Source organism: Cynara cardunculus (assembly GCF_001531365.2).
Source record: "Cynara cardunculus var. scolymus isolate 2C chromosome LG 10, CcrdV1, whole genome shotgun sequence".
NCBI lineage: Eukaryota > Viridiplantae > Streptophyta > Magnoliopsida > Asterales > Asteraceae > Cynara > Cynara cardunculus.
In genome coordinates this window covers 1,893,299-1,903,293 of record NC_037537.1, presented here as the reverse complement: position 1 = coordinate 1,903,293, position 9,995 = coordinate 1,893,299, and the positions used below count along the sequence as shown (strand labels likewise).

At 36.1% G+C, this 9,995-nt stretch overlaps 1 protein-coding gene across 2 annotated transcripts; it reads right to left on the bottom strand.

Moving 5' to 3' along the window:
- Positions 1-1,084: 1,084 nt before the first annotated feature.
- Positions 1,085-9,391, bottom strand: LOC112519352. 2 transcript variants are annotated; one of them, XM_025127415.1, is made up of 17 exons: positions 9,281-9,391; positions 7,784-8,017; positions 7,249-7,410; positions 7,109-7,159; positions 6,668-6,802; positions 6,550-6,573; positions 6,325-6,436; positions 5,535-5,660; positions 4,313-4,362; positions 4,077-4,235; positions 3,905-4,000; positions 3,707-3,822; positions 3,053-3,176; positions 2,829-2,942; positions 2,152-2,232; positions 1,256-1,414; positions 1,085-1,179 (listed from the first exon to the last, which is right to left on the bottom strand). In XM_025127415.1, the coding sequence occupies exons 1-16, from the start codon at positions 9,344-9,346 to the stop codon at positions 1,268-1,270; spliced, it is 1,797 nt and encodes a 598-aa protein (XP_024983183.1). In that variant the 5' UTR covers positions 9,347-9,391; the 3' UTR covers positions 1,085-1,179; positions 1,256-1,267. The 2 variants fall into 2 exon arrangements, with proteins under 2 accessions (XP_024983183.1, XP_024983182.1); XM_025127414.1 differs by having other exon boundaries at positions 1,085-1,414.
- Between the last annotated feature and the right edge of the window lie 604 nt (positions 9,392-9,995).

The following is a 9,995-nucleotide window of genomic DNA, read 5'->3' as shown; positions in this document are numbered from 1 at the left end:
TGTTATGTGTTAACCCAAAAAATGTATTAACTTTATGAACTTTTTAGATCAATCACAATCCATTATAGTACGAGGTTCAACACCATCCAAGAAATTAATGTTAAGGGTATGTTTGTAATTTTCTTTTTATATAACTCCTATATCATTAATTGGAGGTTACATGATCATGAAATCCTATGATTTTTTGCCTTCTTAATGTTGTTCTTAATTTATCAGATTTTTAATGATTTGGTTAAGAGTTGAGTATCATAATTTCATTATAATATATATAATTTGAGGAGGAGACCCGGTAGTAAAATGTTTGTTATCGTTTAAGCAACCATGGATAAAGACGTTGGAAAACAACACGACAACATTGAGAAGGTTAAAATTGTTTATGACGACAGTCGAAGTTCGAGATCGGGAAGTGAAGAAAATAATCAAATTGAGTGTCTTGGTAATGGATTAATATTTTATTATATTCGTTTTAATCGAAATTATGTTTATTACGATGTGTTGCGTTATATATATATATATATTGTATTGGTAGCTTTTTTGTTTAATTTTTAATACGAGCCCAATTTAGTTTGATGGGTGAAAAGGTAGTTTTGATTCACATGTTCATATAAAACTGCATGCATGACCGAGTTTATATGCTAGGTGATGTTAACTCCCATTTTCCTTGCCTGAACATGTTTTTGATTTGGCCGAGTCTTATGTTATGTGTGAAACTGAAGACGTGAGGGTTAGCATGAACAGTCCGTTCACACGTGAAAACAGTCGGTTCATACGTCAAAACAATGATCACAATCCAATTACAATGTTCACATCCTGACCAGAGTGTACAACCGTTCACATATGACAAATGTCAACGGATGAACCCAACTGGCATCTTCCTCCTTTCATACATGAAATCAATAAGGTTTAGAATATCTGATATTGGAATCAATCAGAACAAGTATAAGATTGTGAGAACCCAAGGAGTTTGGATTGTTTTTCCATTCTCGTTTTAAAATAAGATTTTATATTATGCTGCATTGCACAAGTACACAACTAGTATATGCATATATCATATATATGCCTTTTTGCTAATCATTTCTATATTGCCCAATAGGGATGTATATGAATTTTACGTACGATATGATCTATCTTCCGATCTGCTTCACACGAAGAGTTCGGAATACTGGCATGAATCGCCAACTGATACACAAGAACGAACAATTATAACAAATGAAACATACCCGTTTCACAAATATACGTATGAAGGATTACTTACAGTTGTGTTTGTTTAGACAGAAACAGGTGTTTTTTCCAAGATTTCTTTTCCTGTAATGCCATCTTTTAACGATTTGAAGTATTCATCGTAGTCTTTTTCAGGTGGCGGGTTTTCGGGATCTATTGTGTATTGTTCGCTAAACGGAACCACACACTTCACCTGCAGCCGATTAAAGAAAAATATGTTGATACAGCTGTTCTTGGACGCATAGCGAGTAAGAACCGAGGGAAAATCACGTAGCCATTTTTAGCTGAAAAATTCACCAAATAGCGCATTTTTTTACAAATTATCACGAAATAGCTTGTTAATCCACAAATTTGCGGATTTACTTTTTAGGACACTTTTTGTCGGATGATGGGGCCATATCTCAGCCGAAAAACGGGAGATTTGCTTTATGGGCATGCTTTGCAAAGATTTGCCCTACCAATTTGCCGATTTACTGGTAATGTTTAAAAAACGTCTGTTTGGTGAAATTATTAGGCAAAACCGGCTAATTTGGTGATTTTCCCTACATTTTAATCCTTTGGAGATAACTCAACCAGTAACACATTGGATTTACTCCCCAGAGGTCACCAGTTCAAGTCCCCTCAAGCCATTGTCTGGCCGTTAACTTGAGGGCCCAAAGATGCATGCAAACTAGACCAGCTACCCACGGTTATCAAAACTATGATGCATTTTGACTTTTGGTCTAAGGTAAACGTTTTGAATCGGAAAATGACATGGATTTATGAAGATCTATGAGGATACTATGCTCAATTGTTTAAGGAACTTGCGGTAAAAAATGTTTTCAATCGTCAAAATATAGCAAAAATTAAATGAATATTGAATTTCAAAAATGAAATGTTCAACTGTAAAAGTCAGCTAGGCAAGAGAATTGAAGGTAATAAGAATAAAACCTCAAAGGTCTTGTCACATGCATTCGGGCTTTCGAGAGCAGCAACACAAATTTTAGCAACTTCTTCTCTCGATATCTTCCCCTGCGTAAGCCGCATCTACTAAGATTCATAGAGAACTAACAAAAATAACCCGTCACCAAACTCACTACCATAACCAAACAAACCCAGTATATTCCATATTTTATACAGACAATACCTATACCCCAAGGGGTAGAGAGTCTGTTTACCTGAAGACCTCTGGAACTCTGTCTGGCAAACAGTAAAAGCAAGTTGTTGACAGATTCTTAAAATGAAGATTTTAGGCTACGTTTTTTGCTCCAACAGATTTTCTAAAATGGAGAAAATAGGAGAGAGAATATAAAAATATCCAAATTTGGAGAACTCGCTAAATTTAAATGTTTAAGAAAGTAACTGCTTTTTTTATTGTTTCCACCAATAAGGCTGAATGATTATTATTATATATAAAAAATTTAAAAGTTTATTGGGATCATAAATTTATAGAGTATTTTAATGATACAACTAATGTTGAAATCTCCAACATCGAGAATTTGCTTGAGTTTGTAATTTTTTTAGAGATTTTGACTTTCGCTACTCTATTTTACAGAAATTATAGAGAATCTGTTTTGAGTTGCTCTAAAGCTAAGGTTGGCATACAGGAAATACTAAGGCCGACTTACCGTGATGTTGTCTCCTTGATCGAAGATGAGATCTGCTCCTGCAGGTTCTTCAGTTAGTGCACAAGGCCTAACTATCGCATACGGAATCCCACTTTCCCTTATCAAATCTTCGCCCTGTCAAAAGACCAATTTACCCATGTTAACCACAGTTTATGCAAGCCAAAAATAACACATTCCATAATGTTCCCCACAAATTTCATGCAAAAGAAAATGTTTATAGAAACCTTCAACTTGAATGTTAGAATAGATCCCAGTTCTTTGTTCAATCTAACAGCAGGTGGTTGTTTACTTAGATCAAGTCCAGGTCTTTCAGGTCTTGTAACCCCGGCAGATCCCACGTGCACGAATCTGTGCAATCATAGAGGTGATGAACACGAAATTATCACAAGAAAGGTCATCCCATAACTAACCATTCATAAAAACTAATAGAAAGCACTACAACAAAATCAGGTTTATAGGACGCTAAATCGTCTGTGTCGTAATAGACTGCTTTACCTATGAAAAAAGTGCTACAATAAGTTTATATGACGCCTTCGGGCATCTTAACAATTCTTTAGAATATATTTGAAACAAAATATCCTATTAGCTTTTTTTATAGTACAGTTTAGACAAGTGTCCTATGAACAAACTTTTTTTATAGGACACTTGTTTTTATAAGACGCTTTTTCAAATAGTGTCATAATTTAATGGGACAATTTATTTCAAAGTTGTCCTAAAAAACTTGTTAAGACGCCCAAAAGCGTCCCTTATTGCAACAGTTTTACATACAACACACAAGTGTTTGGTCATATAGACTTAAGTCCTATAAAGCAGTCTAGTAGGACACTTCAACATTTTTGGCCTCCTATAAACCCGAATATTGAAAATATAGTTTGAACCTTGGAGTTATGGGATCTGCTATATATGCACGTATGCTTGATACAGGAAGCTGAAAGGGACCTTCAACAAAGGTCGGATTAAGTTTCCCATCGTATTCAAACTTGCTGAACATTAGCTGCAAAAATTTTAATGTTTAGAAGATGCAATCCAAAGAAAGAATGAGAAAAGTTACAGAAGAATAGTTAGGAAGCATATGCCTGTAATGATATGATTTGACTTGGGTCAAAGGGCACGGCATTTGCTACTGTTTTCGCCCGAAATATCGGTCTTAAAGAAGAAAAAGGCACTCGTACCTGAAAGTTAAATCATATATATATTTTCAAATAATAATTAAAATAGTTACCGAAAGGAACTTAATGTGTCACTTACTGATTGCCATTGGTCTTTTGCGGTGTCGAAACCTATGGTATAACCTACAGTATCCCAATCACGGCTAGTGCGAATAATAAGTTTATAACGACGGCCATCACCATTAAGGCGCAACTCCAAACCATCATATGCAGACAGATTTTCTGCAACATCAAAATTCTACAAAGAACTTCTGGTCAAGAGAAATCATGATATAATTGCTTAATGACGAGTAAGTGATGTGGGGCCCATCTCACCTTCGTCCTAATACTGGTAAAACCCCCATTGTTTGTGGTGGAAACAACACCTACAAGTAATTATATGAAGAAAGAGTGTTTTCAATAACAGTACTAAACGTTGGTCAAGCCTGTCTCGTGGGAAAGAGGTAAGGTCTATGTACATCTTACCCTCCAAGGCCCTACCTCAGATGGCCGGGTCTGTTTGGTTTACTAGACATGGTCAAACAAACCACTTTTATTTCTATTTTATTGCAAAAAGAAGAAAATAAAATAAAAAGAACTCTATGCTCGTGAGAATGAGCGGTTTTGAACAAGAAGGGCCAAGTATGAAGATTCTTTGCAATTACCTTTCTATCATTTTTCCAAAAACCATTCCTTCTCATGAGAACCGATAGTTGCCTGTAGCGTGTTAGACTCCCTTCTCCTCTAGAGACTTCACTATGGGGCTAGACTTGGACCATTTCTCCTCAATATATGTTGGAACCTCCATATTCCTTAATGGCTCATTCGGAGAGTAAATGTGGGGGTTCCACATATCCTCACATCGTATTCGAGCCAATTTTACCACTCTAGAGACTTCACTCTGGGGGGCAATCTACCCGGCTAGCTGCGTCACCTGTCTAACCCCTTCTCAACAATTGGGGACAATTTATGCCTGTCAAGCTTCTGTTGGAGGGTGTGTTAGAGTCCCACATGGATTAGACTTGGACCATTTCTCCTCAATATATGTTGAAGCCTCCATTCTCCGTCTTTTGGAGAGAAAATATGGGGGTTCCACATATTCTCACATGGTATTCGAGCCAATTTTACCACTCTAGAGACTTCACTCTGGGGCAATCTAATCGTCTATTTGTGTCACTTTTCTATCCCCTTCTAAACACTCGGGGAGAATTAGTGCCCGTCTAGCCTTTGATGGAGGGGGCGTGTTAGGGTCCCACTTGGATTAGACTTGGACCATTTTACCTCAATATATGTTGGAACCTCCCATCTCTCCTCAAGGGCTCTCTTAGAGAGTAAATCTAGAGGTTCCACATATATTCACAGAATGAAAGACGATGTTAGATGGTTGGAAACTTAATTAGTCAATCTAGCATTTGTGGTTAACCAAACCAGTATATTGCTACCCGGAGGTGGGGTCCGGGGAAGGTAAGATATATGCAAATCTGACATCTACCACAAAGAGTAGAGCGCGATCTATCATTTGTAATTCCAGTTGAAAATTAATTTTGTTTTGACAAACCTTTAAAAAGACCCGTTGGTCCACCATTTTCACTGCCGTTCGGGACTATTTGGAATGAACTTTCACTAACTCCTCCCATCACAACATCATCTAAGGCACCCCAAGGCAGGTCTCTGGATGAACCATCTGTAAAAAAGAAATATCGTCCTCAAGTAGGTATTTAAAGAAACAAATTATGGAAGCTACTTCCTTTGCTTCGAAACTAGATATCCATTTTGATTTTGTTGGTAAAACAAGTGCAGGATCTAAAAGTAATACACATATTTTAGTGTCGGACGAAAGTGATGGATATTTTGGATAACTCTGGGTGTCCAATCTGACTAGTAACTAATCCCATGGGGCCCAGAAGTTAATAGCAAGACAAACCTTTAGTGGCTTGTACGGGGACTTGAATTGGTGACCGACGGGGAGAAAACCAGGTCTTAATGATAATGTTAATGAGTAATGACACATAACTTACTACCAAAATGTAACACTCACTCAGCCCCAAGCATTTTCCATTCTGAGATGCCCCAAATTAACTGCAATGTTTCCTTTTTTAGCAAAATTTAAAGGGCTAAACTTGTATGTTCCTACGGTTTATCATTCCAAAATATTGATTCAATTTAACATAATTCCACCTATCTTGTCATTCGAAATATATTTAGATACTTGCCTATGTTGAAATAGTTTTATTTCCAACTAATTTGGGGATTGGGTGAATAGCAAAATTCATAATATAAATATTCAAATGCATCTCTAAAAATGGAACGGAAGTTGTTGAGAATATGAACTTCATTCAAGTGTGTACCTGTAAATCCGAACACTAATTTTCCATTTTTAAGTCCGACACTATCCTTTAGTCCCTTTATCAGATTTTGCATTCCGATATACTCCACCATTTCAGGTGAAGCCCCCTTAATCTGCTTGCATCAATCAGACAATATCAGGTCAACATGTACATAAGATCAAATAACTTTGCAAAACAAAGAAATGGAAATCCAACTCAAAAAATTGCTGAGAATGAGCACTTCACCTCTGGTTCAAAGAATTTGATCCCCTGAAAAATATCATATTTTTGTGTCATTACTGTGTATGATCAACCCAAATATATGATATATATACCATAAAAGAAAACAAATTTTGGAAGTTACTTGGCTGTATTTGGCCCGATCAGGAGTATCTCCTTCTTTTGGACCAACGATAACCGAAACTGCATTAATCACTTTCTTAACCCCTTTGAAGTAATCAGGAAGTAGAGTGCTTGCTTGGGTAATATCTCCAATAACCTGAAAGAATTTTATGAAAAAAAAATATTACTCCAGTGTCCACATTTCTTCTTTTAGTTTGTCTCAAAATAAGTGTCCACTTTCAAAAGTGAATGCCTACCCAGTTTTACCCTTAACTATGAGATGGAGAAAATTCATGACTCCTCTATTATTAAGGGTAAAATTGACACTTAGTTGATTAAAAAGTGTAATAGTTACATAGTTCTAAAACTTCATATCTTTCAATTGTAGACATTTATTTTGGGATGGAGGGAGCAATAAAGTTTTGAAATCTTGTGAAAAAGTTAGGATATTATTTCAACTCACCAAGTCAACATCTGGGCCTAGCATTTTTCTAGCTTTTTCTTCATTTCTGACCTGCAAGATGCATGATATAAGTTCAAATAGATTCATGACAACGAAAGAAGAAACAATATCTAACACGATATGAATTATCAGCAATGTACCAATACTCTAACGGGTAACCCCTTCTTCCGTAAGATATCAACTACTCTTCTACCAACACCACCGGTGGCACCAGCCACTAACACTATTCCAGAAGAATCCATAGATTTTTCAGGTTCACTAGATGATGGACCAGAAAGATTCGCTATTAGGCTTTCAAAGATCTGCCCATGAAACAAACAAAAAGACCAAAAAATGTAAGAATATTAGGGGTCTTTTATTAGTACAAACTGGGTAAGAGTCATCACACTCGCTTACCTTACCGGGTAAGTTACTTGGTCATCCAAATAGTATAGTATAAGTGTCTCTTACCCGGTAAGTGCTAACCGGGTAAGAGTCACCACCCTGACAGGGGGTAAGTTCTCGGTTTGCAAAATGGAGAATAAGATTGTTGGTACAGATCACATCTCTAACGAAGTGTCTCTTACCCGGTAAGAGGCAATACTTGTTTAGTAAGAGGCGGTAAGTGTTTAGTAAACAGCCCCTTACTAGGAACAGGGTTTTCCCATTAAAAAACAAATGAAGGATGAGTCGAACCTTAATTGGTGACGGAGGTCCATTAAAGAAGTACAATGTCTTCACAAATCTGCCAAAATCCCAGCCTTGATTTCTAGATTCTGCATATATGGTCCTCTTGTAGGTACTCAAACCATATGTATTATGATGATGAGTAATGGACTTAACTCTGTCATTTACTTTAAGAAATGGATTAGAAAGTCCAGATGACAACCTACTCCTAGAAAATCTTGTACCAAGAGAAGATGAAACGCTCTGCAAATCAGTATTTTCAACATTTGTCATGGCTTTGTGACATAAAACAATTTTTGGGCTATAGCTTGATGTATTAGATGCATAACATAAGTCACTATAGTTATGACACTAACAAATGTAAATGCTAGTTAAAGCTCAACTAGTCAGGCCTTGAGTTTGCTCACATTGTCACCGGTTCAAGTCCCCTCCGGGCCACTGGAGGTTTGACTCGCAGTTATCTTCTGGGCCCGCATGGGATTAGGGTGAGCGCAAGCCGGCCCAAACACTAACAGTTATCAAACATCTAAATGCTACTTCGAGTCTCCTCAGAGTCAGGGCCACCAGAGATTTTCTGGAGTGTTAACTTCGGGCCCCACATGAAGCTAGCCTGGACACGCACGATTAACAAAAAAACTGCTAGTTTTCTTATTTATTTAAGTGTAACTCCACATACGAAATCTTAGTGACATGGTTTGGGTAGGATCAGGACTCACTAGTGGCGATAGAGAAGCAAAGGTAGTTTGTAAGTGATGGTCATAAATCACAAAGCAAGAATGAAACCAAGGGAAGTGTTAAAATTTGAGCATACTTCTGTTCCAAAAGCAAAGGCCTGGTTTAAGTTTTGAGGTCAAACAATTGTATTCAACTTACAAAACAAGCAAGAATGCTTTGGATTTTCTTCAGAGTTTGAAAACTAACAAGAACTACATTCAATCAACTTTGAACATGAAAAGTGATATATGACCTTCAAAATCAACATGTCTCTCTCTTAAATAAGATGCAACTTTCACTAATTGTTATTAATTAACACCAAATACTAGAACCCCAGAAACTTTTAAGCATCAATAAACATCATCCATAATCCACCTACGTGGTGTTTTTTAAGCATGGCATTTGAGATTTGGAAACAGAGTCAGATTGGTTCAATCTTTGGAACAATTTCGCTCCATTCACCAATTCCAATTCCAATGCCAATTCAAATTTCAATTCCAATTCCAATAACACGAATTCAAGTTCCTAAATCAAAATACTCAAGAGTCAAGATGTTCAGACACAATATCTAGAATTACGCCTTGAAACCATAAAATAAGCGACAAATGACGTCTCGTGCGTAAAGGGTGCACCATTTGCTCGTCTGCTTCGGTAGGGCTGAAGCCAAACGTAACAAAAAGGGGTAACCTACACCTTGACGAACATCTCATATGCAGGAAAACCAAAATTTATCCAAAAAACAGTCGTAAACAGACATGAGTTGAAAATAAATGAAGTAATCAGGGGTTTTACCTGACGATTGTGAGACTTGAAAGAAGAGAATGGTGTGTTTGTTATGGGATTATAACAACACTCCATTTTTGTTAATTGCAGTATGAAGATCAGAACTTAACTTGGAGCTGTTGAAAGCTATATTGTGTAAATTTATTTATCAAACGTTTGAAGGATAAATACAGACCACACATGGCGGAAGCGGAAAATATCTACCACTTTTGCTGGGAAATAACAAAAGAATAATTATTTGTTTTTTAAACTAATAAATGTTTAAATTATCTATTTTACTGATTTAAAAATTATAAAGTCGAATTTATAGATAAATTTATATAATTTCACATATTTATTATCATCATTACAAAATTTATATTTAAATTATATAATTAGCATTCATTTAAACGAGAATATGTCATTAACGGTTTTTAACACATTTAAATCATATTAAATATACCAGTTATCAGATGTGAGGATCGATTTGGTAATGATCGATTGAGAGAAATGAATGACTAAAGTTAATTGAGAAACATCGTTGTTAAAGATGTGGAGAATAATAAGAGGCAAATAAGAGTTTGATTTACCTTTACTAAATAAGATGACAATAAGATATAAGTGTCTCTAAAAAATTGAAAATCAAACAGTCTTAATAACCCTACATATATTAACGAATCATACATAAGAGGCTAATAAGAGTCTTTAAAAAAAAAGGCCTTAGACTAATGCAATACTAAGGGGT

Coding starts and splice junctions, on each gene's coding strand:
- LOC112519352 (XM_025127414.1), bottom strand. CDS start 9,346: ATGGAGTGTTGTTATAATCCCATAACAAACACACCATTCTCTTCTTTC. Junction 5,661..6,324: donor ATTAGTGTTCGGATTTACAG/GTACACACTTGA, acceptor TCTTTTTTACAG/ATGGTTCATCCAGAGACCTG. Junction 2,233..2,828: donor ATCAAGGAGACAACATCACG/GTAAGTCGGCCT, acceptor CGGCTTACGCAG/GGGAAGATATCGAGAGAAGA.